At 44.4% G+C, this 22673-nt stretch overlaps 1 protein-coding gene and 1 pseudogene across 2 annotated transcripts in view; one reads left to right on the top strand and one right to left on the bottom strand.

Annotated features, from left to right (window-relative positions):
- The window catches only part of TSNAX (translin associated factor X), a 46080-nt gene extending 24781 nt beyond the window's left edge, over positions 1–21299 (bottom strand). Inside the window, exons 1-4 of one of the 2 annotated variants that reach the window (XM_030556890.1) lie at positions 21192–21299; positions 16079–16186; positions 12880–12994; positions 9945–10075 (exon numbers count right to left, since the gene is read on the bottom strand). In XM_030556890.1, coding sequence (XP_030412750.1) covers positions 9945–10075; positions 12880–12994; positions 16079–16186; positions 21192–21207 — 370 coding nt within the window. In that variant the 5' untranslated portion in view covers positions 21208–21299. Of the gene's footprint in view, positions 1–9944; positions 10076–12879; positions 12995–15189; positions 15314–16078; positions 16187–21191 lie in introns of those variants that run through there. The other variant, XM_030556891.1, reaches the window with a different exon arrangement.
- LOC115647626 lies at positions 18312–20483 on the top strand (annotated as a pseudogene).
- Positions 21300–22673: the final 1374 nt, after the last annotated feature.

Below are 22673 nucleotides of genomic sequence, written 5' to 3'. Positions count from 1 at the left end.
GACCGGGAGGCATACCAGTACCGGGAATGAGATCGGGACCTGCGACTGGAGCGGTGCCGAGAGGTCAATTGAGATCTTGAGGCTCGTCGTCGGGAGCGGCTACATGAGTCACAGTGCCTGGAGCGGTGCCAGGAGCTGGAACGGTGCCGAGATTAGCGGGCCGGCGAACGGGATACCGACCAGTGCCGTGAGTGCGACTGGTACCGAGGAGGAGAACAGTGCTGGGACTGCGAGTGGCGTCGGGAGCGAGAGCGCCGTCTGGATCTAGAGCGTCTGCGGGACCATGAACGTGAATGGTGCCGGTCCGCTGTGCCGACAGAAGGTGGTCTTATCAAGGCTGGCTTGCCTATAGACTGTATTACCTGCACTGGAGGGAGCCAGGGGTACAGGCAGTGCCGACTCTGTCATGGCAATCAGATCCCTCACCGTTGAGAATGTCTCCGGCGTGGATGGGACAGTAAGCTCTATCGCAGCTCGCGCCGGGGAGCTAACAGGCACCGGACTCGATGGCCCTTGTGGGACCGGAATCGACGGTGCCGACGTTGTCGGTGCCGCGGCGGGTGTCAGCGCTGGGCGATCAACTTAGACAAGTTCTCTGGCTGCGGTGCAGGCAGCACAGAAGCAGCAAGAGTCTTAGTCTTTCTTGACCTCGTGGAGAGGGAGCGGCGTGGACCCGATTTCGGTGCCATCGACGGCGGGTGCCGAGAGGCCTTGGAAGTACTGGCATGGTCTGGTGCCAAGGAGGCGCTTCAACCTGCCGATTGACCAGTGCTCAGTGCCGAAGGCAGAGGGGTGAGAGCCGCCTCCATGAGGAGCTGTTTAAGTCTGAAGTCCCACTCCTTTTATGTTCGTGGCTTGAAAGCCTTGCAAATGTGACACTTAGCTGTCAGGTGCGATTCCCTGAGGCACTTCAGAAAGGAGTCATGTGGATCTCCTGTCGGCATCGACATGCGACAGGCCGAGCACGGTTTGAAACCTGGTGAACCGGGCATGGGCCCCGGCATCGGGTGCGGGGAAGAGGCTAATCCCCGAATCCCTCTTAACTATATTACACTAACTATGCTATAAACAGATAAACTAAGTATAACTGTATAAAAAGTTTACAACTATGTACACAATAACGAACGAGAGAACTACAAGTAGCTAGGGAAGCGGAGGTCAGCTAAGTCGCGCTCCACTGTTCCAACGACCGACACGGGCGGTAAGAAAGAACTGAGGCGTGGCAGGAGTATATATCTGGTGCCATAGCGGCGCCACTCCAGGGGGCGCCCAGCCGACCTACCGAGTGTTGCTAGGGTAAAAAGTCTTCCGGCGCGCGCACACCTAACTGGAATAGATATGAGCAATCACTCGAAGAACTGGTCTCTTCTATCCCAATAGTATTGTTGCTTAACCACACTTCATTCAACTCCCAATTTCCTGCATATTCCTGACAGTATGCCATTCCCTTAGACATAAACATCAGCACTATCATCCATAGAAACTCATCACATTTCCATCAGTCCCTGAGCCAATACTTTTTCTCTTTGCCACCCCTACTCCTGAATGGAGAGTGGAAGTCCCTGTGAACAAGGTGGTAAGAGGGGTATTACCAACTCACCCAGTGTTTAACCTGTGGTCATGCACAGGCTGACTACATAAAGTGTAGGGCCATGTCTACACTAGTACTTATGTTGCCAAAACTTTTGTCACTCGGGTGTGAAAAAAACAACCCGAGCGACGTAAGTTTTGCCGGCATTAAGCGCTGGTGTGCACAGCGCTATTCTGCTGGGAGACACTCTCCCACTGACACAGCTAGCCCTACTCATTGAGCTGGTTTTATGGTGTTGATGGAAGATCTTTCTCCTGTCAGCATAATACAGCGGCTGCTGTAAGCTTGTAAGTGTAGACATGGCCTGAGTCATCTTTCAAAAATTTATATAACAGCAAAGGGCAATCATACAGTCATTTCCTTAACTATAAGCTACTTATCCATGACAATCAATGCAAGTCTCATCTTACAATGACTGGGGAGCTCAGTGTGCTGAAATGGATTCACCGTCTGGACCTTTCTTTTTCCACCTCACTCAGCTCCCCCTTTACTTATTTATAATTTTCCTATGACAGCTGCAGCGAGAGGTTTCCTCCTTAGCACCAAGCTTTAATGTTACATTCAAACTAGCAACAATCAACAAGAGCAACTTCTAAAATATTTGTTAAGCCTTACCTGACCACTTGAGAGAAAGTAAAGAAAATAAATACTATAATCAAGAACATTCAGTTCTACAATGAATGTGGCAGAATAGATAAACACACAGTTAACACTCTATTCAACAATCAGCATGGCAGAGCAAGTCACATGTTCTCAAAGTTAACACTCAGCTCTGCAAGCAGCAAGGTCGGTTTCACCCAAGGTATTCAGGAGAAGGGGACAATAGAGAATTCTTTCTGCTTCACTCCCCACCTTGATGTCCAGGACTAGGACAAATGTCACCTCTCAATCAGAAATCTATGAAACCAAGTCATCCTGCATCACTGACAGGTGACATGCTTGAGAGGGACCATCAAAGACATGGTGCCCATCATAGCTCAATCTCTAGAGAGGAGTGCTTGCCTCATGGCTAACTCTTGCCTTAAACATGATATTTTAATGTACATACATCATGTCCAGCAACCAAGCATTATCATTCCAATCATAACTAAAACTTATGAACCATACAGTACAATTGAATGTAACATGAAATTTAGCACCCCATTCCTGTGGGTATCCATCCTAAGAAAATTTCCCACCAGCTAACTTGTCCCTCCCTTTCAATTATCTGTGCAACAGCTATCAACCATCTGACCTCATGAGTTACTTTAATTTGCAACTTTTCCTCTTTCTTGTCCTAAGAAGTCTGTCTTGCAATTTCAGAAAAGTGCATCAGTTGCAGTAACTGTCTAGCAGACGGTGGCAAATCAATTGGCTGTAAGTCGATATTCAATTTTAAGTCCACTTTTTCATTCTCATACATGACTGTAGGTACTCAAAAGTAGATGTCATCTACACGAAGGGTGGTGATACTGGAATCAGCTTCAATGGTATTAACACAATACCTGGATCTATCAGGCACTCTTCTCCATCCAAAGTCACTGTACCCACAAGAGAATGAAAACACATTCCCTTCTCCAAGGTAAAAGATGTTAGTTCCATCTGGCCATATTTCCTCTACCACATACTTTCTAATGAATCCAATATTCTTGGGTCAGTGGCTGCTATTGACCTGACTGGCAGCTCCACCCTTGTGCAGCAGCACCAGTCTGGTGTAAGGATAAAGTCACTGGTTGCCACTGGCCTGAGTTGTTATAAAATAACCGCTGAGGCCTTTATGTGGAGTGCAGGATTAACTTACTCATCAATTTTCCCACACTGACTACTGGATACACTGTTTGGTCAGTACCGTTATGCAGGATCAAGGCTGGCACGACAATGGGTGCACATACACCCATGTGTTAAAACTGATCACCATTCTTGCTGTTACCAAGCATAATTGGAAACCTGACACTGCATCCAATTACTTAACACTGCAGGCCATGCGCTCAGCTTTACTGATATTGTGACTTCCTTAATTATTTCCTGCACAAGTATTCTCCTTCTCAGCATGCTAGATCTCAAGATTCATCTCCATTAAAACCTCTCAGAACATCTACCAGTGATCTTAACTTACCCATAATTAGATTTGTCAATGGTCCCATTGTTTCTAACACCTGATGGTGTAATATTTGAAATTCTTGATCCATTCCTGCATGATTCGATAGGTCTTGTCCCACATCCTTAGTGATGCTAATCAATTTATTCCTAATTACTTCTAAATTCATAGTATTCAATACATCTACTCCTGTGCCTATTCTTCCTAAAACTGTTCCTACATGTCTAGCCCTTTTGTGTGGATCATGTCATTCTACTGGTCCCAGGATTTGATTTGACCATCCTGGAACAGATCTTGCTGAGGGGCTATAAACTGGGAACAATTTCAATATGTATATATGATAGTCAAATTCCATTGGTGAATTTTCCATGTATAGATTTACCATTAAAGGTTGGTTAGTACAGTTTGCTGGCCATTGGCTTTAAACTCTGTAGAGACTGTGCTTCTATTATCTTATCACATCATCCTCTCAGCATCTGCTCCTCACCATTACTTGGCACCGGTGATTACGGTGCTCGGAGTAGTAACCCTTGGAACTTTTAGTATCAGTGTAACAACAGGCCCTCTACAATAGGCTATTTTCCTACCTGTAAAAAACCAACATGTATAATTTCCTGCTATATCTTCACCTACTGTGAAGCTCAACCACCCTTTCCAGGCAGCTGCCCATCCACTAGGTGGCATTATGGAAGACTTTCAGAAGCATTCACTATGATCCTATTCCACAACCACCCAAACCAATGTTCATGTTCTACTAAAGCTCCAGCCCTTGCATTACTTAAAAACACCCAACAGCCAAAACTAATGTTTTGGCCCCTTGGGAAAGCTAGATGGAACTGGATCGACATTCTGCTTCCATCTCCTACCACTGCAGTTTGTCTCCACATCCAAGCCAATGGGTTTGGGTTCTTAGTCCAACGGCTTGGGATGTTCCATATCAGTGTAAGGATCACACCTAGGCTAAAGATACTAAAACCACTTGCCTTTCTAGAAAATAAGTTAGTTATTTCCCTACAAATGTTTTAAATAGACTACTGTGAGACCACTGTTCAGAATTCTTCCCCTTAACTAGATATACTAGATAAACTGCTGGACTAGCTTTATGATGTGATATGCCCCTTCCCAGCCTACAGTACGAGAATGATCTCCTCTGTCTTTTTACTGCTTTTTTTACTTTTTACTGCTACTGAATCTTCTACTTGCTACTACATTGTCTGCTGAGTTCTATTAAAATATTTATCCATTCTCTTCTTAGTATCTCCCAGACTGAATGCTACAGTTCGATGAACTGACATCATGGTCTTTGTTAGATTTTCTACCCACTTAACTGTTAGAACCAGGGGCTGAAGCTCATAAGGAACTGGACTAAACCAGATTTTTGGTAATCTCACTGCCCACCCTGTAAACATGTCATTGGGTGAGAGTTCATGTGAATCACAGGTGGTGCCCCCACTGGCCTTTAAAATAATCAGGAGTTCTTTACCCTTCTATCTGCATTCACTGCTGCACAAAGAAAACAGTTAACATACTGCTCTACACTCTGGTCTTGATTTAACCACCATCTCACCTGATCTGTTCCTTAGTTTTACTGATTCCCTGATGTCCTCCTTTATCGTGAACCAGTACCATAAAAACAATCCTACATAATTCAGGTATTACCCATTCCCAATTTTCTCCAGTTTTCATCAAGATTAAGACTTCTTTAGTCACTTGCACTTCTGTTTTGTTAAACTTTCCTACCCTCAAGATAGCCTCTTTAATCTGTTTTACTTTCTCACTGGTTTCTTGTAGCTATACTAGGCCATGATCTGTAAGCTCCACCTTGGGGTTAACTACTGCCTGTACCTGGCCTTCTTCTTTAGGTTTCCCCCCAAAACCGTTTCTCCATGCTGCCTACTTAGCTAATTAGTTAGCTGTGCTATTCCAATAAGCTGTTCCATTACCTTTCTTGTGAGTTCTTACCTTGATTTTCTTCAGTTGTTTTCCCTTTGCCTGGCTAAGTGGATGATATACTGCAATAATGAGGTTATGTTTTAAAGGTTTCCCATTGGTGGAGGTCATGTCCTGGGTCTCCCAGCGACGAAGCCAGGTTACCAGAGCTTGACAGACCCAGTCTGAGAGTGAATAAAATTACTTTCTGTAGAACAGGGGTTTCTTCCAATCCTAAAGCAAACATTGCTAACTCTGCATATCGTGCAGACTCAGTACCACATACAGCATACTGAATTTTGCTTTCTGACTTTGGGTCTATTAAGGCAAATCCCATTTTAGGTTTCCCCTTTAAAAATAAGTGAATCTATCGACAAACCACATCTGTCCCGATTCTTGATTCTGTCTCCCATTCTCTCACATACCGCCTTCTAAATAAACAAGATCCCATCCACATTCTTCACATTTGTGTGGTTCTCCTTCATACATCAGACTGTATGTCACAGCTGATGGTCCACCATTAGCTCGTACCTTAATATCTTAGACAGTTGGTAAAGGCAGTTGGTAAACATCAGTTGGTAAAGGCAGCTTGGTAAACATCAGTTGGTAAAGGCAGCTTCACCCTCTCCACTGTATTTATACCCCTGGCATCAAAGGTGATACTTAACAAATTTACAGAATTCTGTGCCAGCGGGGCATTTCTTTCATTAATCTTTAGCCCTGCTTGATACCATCAACACCTCATCCAAGACTACTAGGTGGTGTTTAAAATTCTGCATATGTATTAATAGGTCATCTACATATTCAGTGACATTTCCATTCAACTGTACCTTGTCCAAGACTTCAGTCACATATGCATGAAAAATACTGTGGCATTATGGTACCCTTCAGGGACCCTCATCCAGTAAACTGTTCTCCCTGGAATGTGAATGCAAATTTATACCAACACTCAGGGTGAAAAGGAATAGCCCAGAACTCCTTTGATATATCTAGCACAGAAAACACTTGGCCCCCTGCCATTACATCTTCATATTAAACTATCATGGGTGCTGTCACTGGGATGACATTATTTAGACCACAATAATCAATAGTCAATTGCCACTTTCATTCCTGTCTTTCAGTTACAATGACCTTAGGTACTTTTTGTAATTATAGCAAGTTTACAGACATTTTCATACAAAAATGTGATTTTTCAAGTTGGCGATGATGTCTCTTTAAAATGAACTACAGCAATTCACTCCCCCCCTCCCCACAGAATATTCTTCCAGACTCAGAGGTTCAGGTTTTCTCACTTGCTTTCTGAGCCTCTGCTATGGGGCGTCCAGTATTCTGAGCTGAGTGAAATTTCTCAGTCCTTTTACACCTAGAATGCATACTGACAGCAGTATGGAGCAGAGCCTTTAAATGCTGTGCACACCACAAGCTATGCGAGATTATAGCAAGGCTTGGAATGTGAGCGGGTCTAAGAGTTTCATAGGTTCTGCTGGCAAAGTCTGTGTTTCCATCAGGCCTCAAACTGTTCTGTTCATACTTGATACTAGGCCATAACCCTCTGTGAACTGCATTTAAGGATTCACTAATAAGTTAAGCACTACCTTAACTCAAAGGCAACTTACATATCCAAATAAAGATTTCAAAATATTCACAATACAGTCAACTCACACTGTTCACAATTTCTTTGAGCATTTACTCTGCAACGCTACAGAGCAATTTATAAACTTTCTTAACACGAATTAATCGTCTCTGGCTCCACAGAACACTAAACTACAAGTGTCATGAAGATACACAAACATACACAATGCGTCGTTTCTACTAAAAGTCATGTTCACTTTTTAATTGGACTAAAACAAATATATAACTGGTAAAGAAACAGTGACAGTCATGACTTAGTGAAAGACTGCAATATGGTGTACTGCTGATGTCTGGCTGTTACAGTGCAAATGATCCAAGTTAAGGACAAATTTTAAGTGTAACCATAGTTTGGAATTACATTGACAAATGAGCTGTAAATTCATGAATAAGTATGCATCCACAGCCTTAACTTGGATGCTGCAAGTTACATCCCTTACAGATATATTATTCCCCCAGTTTACAAAACTAACAACCATAACTTTAAAGATTTTTGTTTGCTAACTACTATAGCTATTCAGGGGCATTTTTTCGACACTCATTACTCAAACTAAATTCTCATTGATGTCAAGATGAGTTTTACCTGAGTAAGGAATGACAACTGGAACGCTGATGTATTGATTAATTACTCAAGATTTTCTTTAAAAAAAGCATGGCAAGCAAGAGGCCTGGAGACAGAAGTATAATGGCTGATTCTTCTTGTGAGATGCAAGAAAATAGGCATTGCAGCTGATGTTAGTAACATTCAGGTTGTGCAAATAAACTGGTAGTTAGTATCTCTGTTTGGTTTTTTTTTTTAAAAATAAATCTCAGCAAATTTCTCCTTTTCTCTCTACTACTTCTGCCTGTTATTTCTTCAAATGCATATATCTGGAAATGTTAATGACAATGAGAAATGTTTTCTTACCCCTAGAAATTGGAGAAACATCAGAGCTGGTTGAGTGTGATGCTGGGCAAGGCCACAATTAACATGTTTACCCATGTTATATAAAATGGTGTAGTTGGGGTCTCTTAACTTGTGCAATGATCCCCAACAGATTTAGTAAAGAACACAACGTAACCCCCAGCTGTGGAATCTGATTCTAATTTGGAAACTTAGATACCCGGTCTCTAAATCAGAATATCCAATTATAGATTTAGACTAGCGTTTCTCAAACTGGGGTCCACAGGCCCCACTGATCAGGCTCCCTGCCTGCCCTGGCTCCACAGCACTCCCGGAAGCGGACAGAACGGAAGCACTCCCCCGGAGGGGAATGGGGGAGGTGTCAGGGGGTCTCTGCACTCTGCCCCTAACCCCAAGCACCAACTCCGCAGCTCCCATTGGCTGGGAATTGCGGCCAGTGGGAGCTCTGGGGAAGTGCCTGCGGGCAGGGGCAGTGAGCAGAGACCTCTCTCGCCCCCCCGCCCCACTGCCAGAGAGATGGAGAGATGTGCTGGTTGCTTTTGGGAGCTGCCCAAGGTAAGCGCTGCCCAGCCAGAGCCCACACTCCTCACCCTTTTTCACATACCAACCCTTTTCCAGAGCTCACACCCCTCGGCCCCTCCAGAACCCAATCTCCCTCCCAGAGCCTGCACCCCCTCCTGCACCCCAACCCCTGCCCCAGCCTGGTGAAAGTGAGTGAGGGTGGGGGGAGAACGAATGACAGAGGAAGTGGGGGGATGGAGTGAGCAGGGGGCAGGAAGAGGTGGGGTGGGGCCTTGGGCTGAGTGCGGAGGCTTGGTGGTCCCTGAAAAATTTTAAATCAAAATGGGAGTCCTGAGGTTGCTGAAGTTTGAAAACTACTGATTTAGGTGATCAAACTGGAACTCAGGTACTCAAAAAAACACTTTCAAATAAGAGTACCAATACAAGCACCCAAATGAAAAATGGGTGGGGTCTACAGTTTTTTGCTGAATTGTAGACAGGTTGAAACAGCAGGAATAGGGTTTTGTTTGTTCGTTTGTTTGTTTTTAAAGAAAGTCCTTGAGGTAACGGCCCCTTTAGAAGGCCAGCAGGACACTGAATTTCAAAGGTTCCAAATGCAGCTGGAAAAATGCAGGATGGCTGGATTGGTAGTAAGGTGCTTCCATATTGGCCCCAGGCCTGCAGAGCACCTGAGAAAAGGTACACACATTTGGGAAATTGAGTCTAGGGAGGAGCCAGACACTCTGAACAACAGAAAAGAAAGAGACTGAGTGCACTCACTGGAAACCCAGGAGTGGAACAGTACTGATGCATCTACTAAAGACCAAGTGATGGTTACAGCTGGAGAGTTTCTGTTGATCACCAGTGCCACACAGAGAGCCTAAATACAGTTGTTTTGCATGTGAGAGAAGGATATAAAAATATTGTGGGGAAACTCAACATATTGCATCCATCAGTGTAGCTGAAATGTTAAGATGACCTTTGAAACGCTTTATAAAAAGACTGCCATTTACACAGAGAAGTTGAAACAGATTGGGGGAGAGGGGAGTTTGAATGGTTGCACATAGTACAGTTTGTGCTTGATACTGATATCTATACAATGTGTTTACATATTTGAGTGTTATGAAATATAACCAAGAGCATGTTTTTTAATCTTCAAAAGGAGGAAAATCACAATCTATGTTTTAAAGTGCAAAGGGTGAGCCACATTCAGCCCTGGTGTAAGCAAATGCATTACTGCTGAAGTAATGGAGCTGCACCTAAACTGAGTTTGGCCTGATGTGTGTGCCCATCCTATTTGAATGTAGACTTACCTGGAGAGATGGCTCTGTGGAACTGATACATGTCTTCTCCTATCAGTTCTTGTGCTACTTGCTTAATTTTCTGTCTGACGGCTTCTAATTTGGCCTCAGATTCATTTAGTATTTCCTCCCCATTGGGATCACTGTGAGCACAGAATACAAATAAAATTACAAAGTGACAGCTGTTAGAACACCAACAAAGAGTTAAATTACATACTTTTTCTTCTACTAACCACCCTATGTTTAATAAGTGCAGACAAAATTAAATATTTTGGAATGAGCCAAATTTAAAATGAATCTTTCTGATCTAGTGTAAGTAGGTACCTTTGAACTCCATTGTAGATTCAAAAACGAATTGCCCTTAAGATAATCAACCATTCAAACCCAGTCTGAATAGTGTGCTGCTTATTTCAGGCTGTAGCTTTAACTATGACTAAAGCAGAGGTAATGAGGAAGTTCATGACAATGCTCAAAATAAATAGGCAAAATAGCTAGAAAAATCTGTGGAAGACTTCTCTCTCATACACAAAATCCATAGCATTTTGCAATACATTAGATTAACATAGCACAAGGATCTACTTTATACATGTTTTTAGACAGTATTTATGAAATATGCCACTAAGGAAACCTCTACCATATCTGATCCACAACTATTGTTACATTAGATTTTATATACAGCATTTAAAGGACAGTTCATCTATTATACTTAAAAAGCCCAAACAATGTACACAGTATTATAGATTTACAACATCTCTTTTTAAATTACTATTCTGTGGATTTAGCGGATACAGTAAAGGCTGTGTTAGCCAGCCCTGTACCAACCAGAAAGCTCTATAAATCAGCATTTCTAATCTTCATTGAATGTCTAGTTTATAGTCTGGTTGATGCAGAGCTGGTAGGTTCCCTACCTGACTCCGCGTGGCTCCCCGGAAGCGGCGACATGTCCCTGCTGCTCCTAGGCGAAGGAATGGCCATGAGGGGTTCAGAGTGTGGGAGAGGGTGTGGGGCTGGTGACTGGGGCGTGGGCTCAGGGAAGGAGTCTGGGTGCAGGAGAGGGCTTGGAACAGGGGCGCAAGAGGGATTTTGGGCTGCTGGATCCAGGGAGTGCTCACCTCAGGCAGCTCCCCGCAAGCGGTCACCTATCTCTGCTGTTTTAGGAAGAGGCACAGGTAGGCGGCTCTGTACACAACCTCTTCCCACAGGTGCCAACCCCGCAGCTTCCAATGGCCCCAGTTCCTGGCCAATGAGAGCTGCAGAGCCGGCGCTTGGGGCAGGGCAAGGGCAGTTGCGCCTCCGCCTAAGAACAGCAGGGACAGGTCGCCGCTTGCAGGGAGCCACCTGAGGTGAGCACCCCCAGGATCCAGCACCCAAAATCCTTCTCACGCACTAATCCCGTGTCCTGAGCCCTCTCCTGCACCCAAACTCCCTTCTTCTTAGTTAACTGGAATTTTTCACTTACCAGTACCCCTCTGTTCCCCCAACAGGACTGGTACTGTAGTTTGGTTATGAACAAATGTTTAAATATGGTTAGAATTCTGAAACTGGGCTCTGTACTGAATAATTACAACAGAGAGGGGAAGGGAAGTACAGACACAGTATGGCAAACCACCATTAGTACGCTTCTAGAAAACAGGATTCCATGCTGCAAAGGAATCTAAAAGCTTATGCTGAGTCTACACACAAGCCGTTTCCCCCCTGAAAGTTCCAACGTTGCTATTCTTTGTGTAGCAATAGAGGCAGCGCTAGTGCAGCAAAGGCTCTAGTGGCCACTAAAATGATAAACCACCATGTTGTTTACCTCTGCTCAAAGCAAGTCTGGACCGCATTAAGGTTAAAAAATGGCAGCTGCCAGCATCTTACCTACAATAGTGCCCACACCGTTGCTACCATTGTGGAGCTGCACTGGTGATAACAGTGGGAAATTTTAGGGAAAAAAGACCAATACAGACAAAGCCCAATGTCTAAAATTACATATGTAATTCTCTAGGTAAATCTTTCATACAACAGGCTATGGCAAGCCTCAACTTTTTCCATTATTCTCCCACAGCACCTACTGCTTCCAGTGATCAGGGCACAAAATGTAAGACACCCTGCAACTATGCATAGACACACTCCTTAAGTTCCAGCATGTATGGGATCACAAGTAGAACCCAGGTTCCCTACTTATCACATGGGTGATCTGGGGTGGGGCTATAAAAGAAATGGGCAAGTTATTTCAAAAGCGGCTCTCTAGAAAGGTGTGTTCTTTCCCCTCCCAGCTTGCTGGAAAGGTCTGTTGGCTGTTACCAAGTGTTCTGTGTTACTCTGGCCCTGTTTTGGAATATTCTTTGTGTTAATAAAGCCATCTCTAAGGAAATGGACTTGACACGAACTAGAGGCTGGTCCTTATTTTTAATTTCCCGATTGGTGCATGTGCCCACTGGCTTACATATCCTTTTAGAGTGGTGTTTCTCAAACTGGGGTTGCACTTGTGTAGGAAAAGCCCCTGGCATGCCAGGCCTGTTTGTTTACCTGCCCAGTCTGCAGGTCTGGCCAATTGCAGCTCCCGCTGGCTGCAATTCGCTGCTCCAGGCCAATGAGAGCAGCTGGAAGTGGTGTGGGCTGAGGGACTTACTGAATACCACTTCCAGCAGCCTCCATTGGCCTGCAGCGGTGAACGGCGGACAGTGGGAGCCGCAATCAGCCGGACCTGCAGACGGGGCAGGTAAACAAACTGGCCCGGCCCGCCAGGGGCTTTCCCTACACAAGTGGCGACCCCAGTTTGAGAAACACTGTTTCAGAGGAAATAAAACAACACAGCTCGCGGGAAATGAACTGAGCCTATGTTTATCTTCCTTGATGTCTAGCTCAACTGAATATTGCACCTGTTACTCATAGATACAGAAAACTCTGCAAGGCAACAGTAAGCTTCTGGGTCAGCATGGAAATGGGAATTAATGTGACTCACCTAGTAATCCTGTGAAGTAGGAATATTGTTCTTTTACTTTCAATTGTTATATCACGACTAAGTTTCACAAGCCTCTCATATTTATCATGTCTTGTATCAAGCTCCAGTTGAAATGCTAAGAACAGAATGCAGATGATCACAAAAAAAATTCTCATGTGTAGTCTAATACAATAATATTAAGTATTCTATTACTACACTATTTGTGTAACAGAACCATTTAATCTTCCATTATTTCACATTTGTTTTAGATTTTTTTTATATACAGAAGGTCACACAATTACAATGCTTTACCATATGTTACAGCAAGGAAAATACAATAAATAATACATTTTAAAAGCAGTAAAGTCATTTTTATTCCTAATAAACTAATTTATGGCCTGATCCTGCTGCCATAATGGAGGAGGACCTTGTTTAGTTTAGCTTCATCATAACTTATGTGACTAATTAGCTGCTATTCCCTTATAATGGGTTTGTACTAGTTAATCTCTGTTTCTACTCATGCCTCAACACCTCCTCCCACCACGCTCACTCTCTGGAGGGCAAACACATCGGGAATACATGTTATGTCTGTATTGTGAACAGTTTTTTAGAAATAATGAGGATTCCTAAAGGATTTCATAGTTACCTGTGAAACATTCAGAATGTTTTGACTGTGATCAAGAAAATTTTTACATTTCTCTCTTTCTTTTGTTGTTCATTCTTCCTTACCTTCTACTTCCTCCCTTTTTTTCTGACAGTTCTCCTCAATTCATTTGTACTAGGACTCTTACATTCTCTCTGTCTTGCTGCCATATACATATAGTCAATCCCACAGAGGGCGGTCAAACATACTAACGTGTGCCTCTTTCGATGTAGCCAATTCATGATGAACAGCTATTCTTCAGATTGGAGAGAAGTTAGAAATTGGATAGTGTAGGCTCAGCATTGGGATTAATGTTTATTAAATATAATGGACAACAAGAGGGCAAAGTTAATCAATTCCAAAGTACAAGAAATCTGATAACAGGGCATCTTTTCAAAAAAGGGAGAATTTTTAAATGTTCCCCCTGCAAGGGTTAGTAAATATTTTACTAAAAATATTACACAAAAAATGCAATTGTTCTCTGAATATTATTATGCCTACTTTGGAGAGGAAGGCTTTTGTCTATATTGAGAAAACATATCAGAAAACAAGTTAATTAAGGGTACACATCTACACTGCAGCTGGGAGCATGCCTCCCAGCAGCAGACAGATATGCTAGCTCTGTTCAAATTTGTGTGCTAAAAATAGCAGTGTAGCCAGTAGTAGCCAGTCAGCAGCTCAGGCTAGCCACCCAAGTACATCCCTAGGGGATCTGGGAAGGTTTATACTCAGGCAGCCAGTCTGAGCTGCCACCTATGCCAACCCCAGATATTTTTAACATGCTAGCTTGAATAGAGCAAGAGCACGTGTCTACTTGTGCTGGGAAGCGCACTCCCAGCTGCAGTGTAAACATACATGCAACTTTGTAGTTCGACCAGTTAGCATGTTTCTAAACATAACTGTTTTTGTTCACACTAAAAGAAAAATCATGTTTAACACTGTGCTAGCTACAAAATGTTAATCAACACATTTCCTAACAGGATGCATTTTCCCAGTCTAAACAAGACCAATAGTCAATTATTAAGGTGTGAAATCGGATTGTTGCTCTGCTTTAAATGCAAATCTCACCACAGCTTTATTTGTAGATTTATACCAATGCCTGCACAGTGGTATTACAGGGGCCTCAGGGAAGGGAAGTGTTTAAAGCATGATGAAATAGAGGTCCTTAATATCAGACAATTAACAGTGCACACAAACATTAACAGAAAATATGAAGTTTCATTCATGTGAATTTATTTTTGAAGAATTCTAATAACTCATTTTCATATAACACCGGATACCATTAATAATCACGCTATAGCTGCACAACAAAGTTAATTTTGTTTTAGAAAAACATCAATTACTGACAATCAGCATTCTAAAGAAATCAGAGAAACCTTCTCTAATAGCAGCTATGTGCTCCCAATAATGAAGTCTTTACTTTACAAAAGCTTATTTATCTTAGTTATATTAGTATTTTACCAATAGATAATTTTAGATCATGCCAAGCCATGAGTTTAACTTTCTGATCAGATCAATTATTTTCCATTGCTTTATTTACACACACACACACACACACACACACACACACACACACACACACACACACACACACACACACTTTCTGTTTCCTAGTGTTTTTTCATGTTGCAAGGACTCCCCAATCCCACACAATTATCTCTGGATTCTTCCCTCTTCACAATACTCACCCCTTAAAAGAAAAGTGGAGGAACCTTGTTGAGATATTAAACCAGGGGTCTGGATCATATCAGTGTGCTTTAATCAAGCCAGTTTCCCCTACAAAACCTGCCTTGCAGGTGTACTAAGGTTTGTCTACAAAAGAAAGGTGAATTTCAGGTGATTTTTTTAAAAGCAGTTGAACTAATGCAAACCCCTGTGTAAACACTTATTTTGGTTTAAACCAAGCATATTTTGATTTAGTTTAAATTAGGAACAGGTTTAAGGCTAAATCAAAATAAGACTCTCAAACTAAAATAAATGTCTACACATGAGTTTGCACCAGTTTAACAACTAAACTGGCTACAAAACTTCTGTGTATAAACAAGCCCTAGTCTGAAATAACTACAACTGTCAGTTGTGAGCAGCAAAGCTCTCCCTTCAAAGGTGATGAGCAAGGTTAAGATTCTGTCATGGGTATTTTTACTAAGTCAGGGATAGGTCATAGGCAATAAACAAAAATTCACAGAAGCTGCAACCTGTCCCTGACTTTTACTAAAAATACTGGGGTAGGGGGAGCTGTTCTCGGGGCCACTGCTCTGGGCCTGGTCAGCTGCTCTGGCAGCAGTGTTCCAGTGGACAAGGCTCCGGCACTGCCTCAGAAGTCAGGGAGGTCCATGACAGAATCCTATCCCTAATGATCAGCAAGCGCTCTGTCTCACCCTTCCCCTAACTAAAAAGTGACCCTATCATCTCTACCACAGCACTCTGCTGGCATAGAAAGCGATAGATCATGTCCCAAATTTAGAGAGTCTCACTGATTTTAATTTTGCCTATGGACAGCCCCACCACTAAATATTTTATTTCCACTAACTTTTATTGTATACATTGTTATGATCTGGACTGTCAACTTTTACTTACACTTAAAAGACACCATCAAAGATGAAGACGAATTAACATTGTTTTTTTCATCTTTTCTTTGACCATGTGGGAAATTGTCATGCTTTCGTTTTCTGAACCCACCCGATCCTATAAATAGAACACAAAGAAAAAAAATGTGAGATTTAAATAATATTATTGAGTACCAGTTTTATAACAGCTTTACCAGATGTCATGGCATTCATTTCTGGAGTGTTTTTTAATATATCCAATGTTGAATATTTTATGTCCATCCTTCCAAGTATCAGAGGGATAGCTGTTAGTCTGTATCCATAAAAACAATGAGGAGTCCAGTGGCACCTTAAAGACTAATAGATTTATTTGGGCATAAGCTTTAATCTGAAGAAGTGGGAGGGTTTACCCATGAAAGCTTTATGCCCAAATAAATCTGTTAGTTTTTAATGGGCCACTGGATTCCTCATCCTTCCAAGGTAACTATAATTCAACTCTATTCAGTTTACTGTAAAGAATACTGTATGGGACATAAAAACTGTAGTCTTGGTTGCTTTGTGTAAACATTTTGGGCTTCATTATTCTTCCATTGAAATCAACAGCAAGCCTCCTCTTGATTTCAATTGAAGCATGATCAGGCACCAAAAGATCCCCTTCACTTTTAGTGGTGTTGTAGCGATCTCTCTCTCTCCCTCTATATACATAAAATTAGGCCCACACATGCACACACAGATATATGTACAGATGCCCCCCGGGTTACGCAAACCCGATTTACACAAATATGCACTTACGGAAAAAGTTCTGGAAGCTAGAAATAGGAGGTGGGGTTTTGGGGTTTGTTTTTTTTTTGTGTAACTGTCTGGTATATGTTTCTGACATGCAAAATTCGAGTAGCATCTGTCTATATATTATACAGAGACACAGAGCTAGAAATAGAGATAGATATATATACACACATATATATAAGGCCTGATCCCGGCAACCTTTAACCCACTAAATATGATGAGACTGTGGAGGTTGCAGGATTGATTCCATAGCTTGTAAAGTGTTTTGAAATCCTTCAGAATGAGTGGAACCATATCACTGTAAAATTATTACCACTGTCTCACTGTACCTCTTTCACCACAGAACTTTGGTCTTTGGAGAACAGAAAGAGCAATTTAAGGCGGCAAATATTGTTCAGTGTATTAATTTCATCAGTTGCTTCCCGTATCAGTTCCCTGGGCTCTAGCCACTCTTATCCTTGTCTCTCTTCTCACTCATCTATGTGATGTTTTCCCATGGGCTGCTCCCTAGAGCTGGACCCACGTACTTCTTCCAACACACCAAATGTACTCATTCTTCTCTTTCAAATCCCTCCTCAAAACCCATTTCTTCTAACTTGTATTTTACTACTAACTTCCATTCCTGTGCTATGTGCTCCTCTTGTCTTCCCATCATCTGTGCTTAAGACAAAGCACAATTTAGGATTCACTTACTGCACAACACACATTGCTATATCTTCATTTGAACTTCTACCTCCCTTTCCCTGCCTCCTTTTTGTAAGATATCTTCATTTTTATATTTAAATGATTGAGGCCCAGATCCTACAAACACTTATATACCCGCTTAACTTTATACATGCATTTAGTCTTGTTAATTTTCATTTTTCAAAAAGAAAGCAATTTTAAGTTACACATAGGATTTTAAATGTTTCAATTTAACTGTTTATTATCCCAAACCAAAAACAGAATGTGGACATATTGATTTTCAATTTCTTTGTTTTGATAATAATTATTTCCTTCACATCCCCGTCAGAAAATTAATTCAGGATTCTGTTTTTTCTCCAACAGTTGAAAAGATCACATATATGACCTTTACAACAACATTGCAGGGTGTGATGTTGCACTCCATATGCTTTATGAAAATATGCTTATGAATGTGATTATGATGCAACTAGAATATGCTTTATGCAAAAGGTCTCTTGTAAGTTATCATTAGAAAGCTTATAATCTACTGAGTGTGTTCATCCTATTTGTTTGCATGTATTATTTCTATGTCTGGAGTTAGGAGAATATGATATAAACTTGTATTATTGATGTAAACATATTAAGTGGAAGCCATCAAGTGCTTCAGAATCAATGAACTGTAAATGGCTCTGTTTATTTGCAAACCTTCCTGTGTACATGTGGGCCAGTCCAGGAAGAATGGAGGCTGGGGTCTCACAGGACATGTGACCATGTCACATGATACTGGAATACATGTGGGGCAGACAAGCCCTGGGGGCTAAGCTTGGGGAATGAAAGAGACCAGAAGATTCCTGCCTTGGACTACCCGGAAGTGTGTGGGAGCGGCAGTGAAGCCAAGTGGTCCCGGGGAGCCATGGCTGCCGCCGGGCCCCTGGGGAGGCTGCAGCGCTTGTGTCATCGCTACCAGGAGTATGTGAGGCAGCACCCGGCTGCCACTGCGCAGCTGGAGGGCACCGTGCGGGGCCTCTCCTACCTGCTGCCAGGTTGCTTTTCTGATTCCCATGAACTTTCTGAGCTTGTGTACTCTGCCTCCAACCTCCTGGTGGTGTTAAATGACTAGATCCTCCGAAAGGAGCTACAGCAGACCCTGCCTGTATCACTACCCCAGCAGCAGTTGCTGACATGGCTGAGTGTGCTCAAGTGTGTGGAAGTGTTTGCGGAGATGGGAGCTTCCAAGGTGTGGGGTGAGATGGGCCGATGGACCATCATCATCCTCATCCAGCTGGCTAAAGCCATCCTGCGCCTCCTGCTCTTCCTGTGGTACAAAGCTGGTATCCAGACATCCCCTCCGATCGTGCCAGTGGACAGGGAGCAGCAGCAGCTCCAACCAGAAGACAAGGAGGGCAGCTCGCCAGGGAAGGAACAGACATATGTTGGGTGGCGCTCCAGCCGTGTTGTGAGGTCCCTCAAAAGCACCCCAGCCTTGCAATCCAGACATTGGGGGTCTCCCCAACAGAGGGAGGGAAAACAGAACTGAAGAGCAGAGGAGATGAACCAGTCTCCCACTCCTCTGGGGCTTCAGGAAACCATTGCAGAATCTGTCTACATCACCTGGCCTCTGTTCCACTTGTGGAGTTTAGGCATATGGGGCCAGAGATCATGGAAGCCCTGGCTCCTCTTGGGAATCCTGGATATCACAAGCCTAAGTTTACTGAGTGATGTGAAAGACCTGAATAAGCGAGAGCGCTAGGAGTTGAGATGCCGAACCATCCTGCTGCTGTACTACCTGCTGAGATCTCCTTTTTATGACCGATACTCAGAGGGCCGGATCCTCTTCCTGCTCCGCTTGCTGGCTGATTATGTTCCTGAAGTTGGGTAAGTCACGCGACCAGTGATGCATTACCTGCCAGCTTGGCAGAAAATCTATTTCTATAACTGGGTCCAAAGCTATAAAAGGGGGTGGAGCAGGACAAAGGCTGCCAGTCATGAGAAAGCCCCTGCTTACCACCTAAGATGTCTGTTGGAACTAACAAGGATTGTACCGGGGAAAGGATTGGGCCCAGACTAGGAAGGAGTCTAGTCTGTGAAAGAAGCTTATTGGAACATCTCTGAGGGCGAGATATTACCTGTAATCAGTTTCTTAATGTATTAGGCTTAGACTTGCGTGTTTTGTTTTATTTTGCTTGGTGACTTACTTTGTTCTGTCTGCTATTACTTAAAACCACTTAATTCCTACTTTTTATACTTAATAAAACTGTTTTTGTTTATTAATAAACCCAGAGTAAGTGATTAATACCTGGGGGAAGCAAACAGCTGTGCATCTCTCTCTATCAGTGTTAAACAGGCCAGACAATTTATGAATTTACCCTGTATAAGCTTTATACAGAGTAAAACGGATTTATTTGGGGCTTGGATACCACTGGGAGCTCGGTGCTGTAGCCAGGTAACCTAAGCAGTTTTCACTTAAAGCCTGCAGTTTTTGGGATGTGGTCCAGACCCTGGGTTTGTGTTGCAGCAGGCTATCATATCTGTCTCAACAAGACAGGGTTCTGGAAGTCCCGAGATGGCAGAGAAAATGGGCTCAGAGGTAATTTCAGCACATCAGGTGACCGTCCCAAAAGGGTCTCTGTGACCAAACACAGGGACTGAAGCTCTCTGCTCTACTCTGAATGTCAGATACATCACCCACCACCAGCTACAGGAAAACCACAGGGAACCCATAAAACGGATGGTTAAACCTACCTACCACACAAAGTAAACCCACAACCCGAATATTATTTAAAAAAAAAGATATTTCAATGAATTTTAGGTTTTTGGTTCTTAACTCCATTCCACAGTTGAACGGAGGTGAAGGAAGTGGTTTGTATGGATACCTGGCCCAAAAGGGAGCTGGCAGGAAGCATGCTGACACACTGCACAATGAGTCACCAGCACAAATACCACTGTCTTCTAAGCCATGGTCTACACACAGATTTGTATTGGTATAACTATGACAGTTAGGGTATAGGATTTTTGTCCCGATATATTTATGCTGCATGGCTCCTAGATCCAATGCAGATACATCACTCTAGTTTAGTGCCCCCATAAGCACATTTATAACTGTGACCACAGCTAGGGAGCTGCACCGCTATAACTCTACCAGGAGAGCAGTGGCACGCGGGGCAGACAAGTCCTGGGGGCTCAGCTTGGGGAATGAAAGAGCCCAGAAGAAGACGAGCCAAGCAGCAGCGCAGGTGAGTGCAAAGGGGCGGGGGGAGGTGTCTGTACCCCCGGGTGGCTTCTTTGCGCTCTCTAAAGGTTTCCTCCCTTTCACAAGCTGTTTCGCCGCTTCTTTTTGGCGGGCGGCAGGCCGGTCCCCGCACCGCGCTGTGCCCTGGCGGGCTGCCCGGGCACCGGGATGGGGACCCGGGGTTCCGGGCACTAGCCACAGCGCTCAGCGCTCCCCCGTGCAGCTCTGCTGAACCCAGACGCCCGCAGGCTGAGCGGGAAGGGGCCTTTGCTAAACACTCGCTGCCCGGAACGTGAGCGGAGCCGCCCGCCTCCCGCCAGCGCGACCCCGGGGGGTGGGGCGAGACCTTCGCGGGCCGGGGAGCAGAGGGGGGCGCAGGCTGCTGCCTGCCCCGCGGGGGAGGGGACCCGCCGGAGCCGTCGTGACCCCGGGAGCGGGGGAACCTCTGGCGCGAGCCCGGCGTCACCTTCTTTGCTGCTCATGTTCCCTGCGGCCCGCGGGGGAGGCGGCGCCCCGCCCCTCTCTCTCACGCGCGCGCGCGCCCGGGCCCAGGCAGCCACCGCCGTGTCGTCGCCGCCGCCGTCGCGAGTCTCGAGAGCTTCCAGGCTAGAACCCAACCTTAGCCGCGCCGTGAGCCCCGCTCCGTCGGGACCCCCCCCGCCAGGTGTCTAACGCAGGCGCCTGACACCATGCCTCCACTTGCGGGAGCCAACTCCCCAGTGCTGTCACAAAGCGGGAAGTGGTCAGAGCGGAGACGTCGCCGCAGAGGGAAGGAATCGGTCTCACTGTTTGCGAAAGGGTTAGGCCATGGAAACTAGTCATGTTTGCAAACAGGCACTCAGTTGAATGGCTAAAGGAGTGCCACGCGCAGGACCCTGTCTAAGGCCCGATGAAACCGGTGCATTGCGGGAAATGTAGTTCTCTGCTGTGAACGTGGTGAACTACCTGGACGAAACGCCGGCAGCGCAAAATTCAAGCCTCGCATTTTCCTTTCTAAGCAGAAACTAGCTCAGGAATTCTTTCCTTCCAGGATAACGACAGGCCCTGTCGCCTTGGCAACGTTTTAGTTCTTAAAAATCCCACGAATTAAAATGCTTCACATTTACCAATTTTCTAAATCACCTTTTTAAAAACCTTTAATCTGCTTTTGCAAAAAATACTTTTCTTTTTTCCAGAAGTGCCACCAGATAAAAAAATATATAAAAACCAAGAGGAAAGTGAGAGTGAAAATGCATGAGTTGTGAAATGCATTGCATCCTCAGAGAAGATCTGGAAAACTCGAGTACCATTGATCATGGTTACTCCAATCCATAAGCCCCGAGTCCAAAAAGTTAGTGGGTGCTTAGCACCCACTAACAGCCAAAAGTCTCTTCCCCCTCCCAGCACCTCTCGTCCACAAGTGACCCCAGTGATCAACTCCTCCCCCACCCTCCCAGCACCTCCTGAACGTGGCTGAACAACTGTGCAGGAGGTGCTGGGAGGGAGGGCCCGGGGAAGAAGTAGGGACAGGATGCACTTGGGGAAGGGGTCAGGAAGGGGTGGAGTGAGGGCAGGGGCCCACTCTCAGGTAGAGAGGAAGTTGGCAGCTATGCTCCAACCGCACTGTCAAATAACACCCGAGTTCCTCTTGAGCAACTCCCATGGAAAGAACTGCCTGAATTAGGGGTGGCAGATTTGTAGAATTTTGGTGATGCCAAAAACCTGCCCCCCCCAAACTCCACCCCCCACCTGCCTAATGCTCTGGGAGAGAGTTTGCATGCGGGGGAGAAGGTCTGGGGTGGAGATCCTGGGCTGGGACAGAGGATTGGGGTGTAGGCTCTGGGACAGAGTTTGGGTGCAAAAGGGGTGAGAGGTTGAGCTCCGGGAGGAAGTATGGGTGGGGAAGGCGGTCTGGGGTGCAGGCTCTGGGATGGAGTTTGGGTACTGGGTGCAGACTCCGATGGGGGCA

Source organism: Gopherus evgoodei, chromosome 3 (genome assembly GCF_007399415.2).
Source record: "Gopherus evgoodei ecotype Sinaloan lineage chromosome 3, rGopEvg1_v1.p, whole genome shotgun sequence".
NCBI classification, from domain to species: domain Eukaryota; kingdom Metazoa; phylum Chordata; order Testudines; family Testudinidae; genus Gopherus; species Gopherus evgoodei.
Note: the sequence above shows the minus strand (reverse complement) of the source record. Positions and strands in the feature narration are given on the sequence as shown.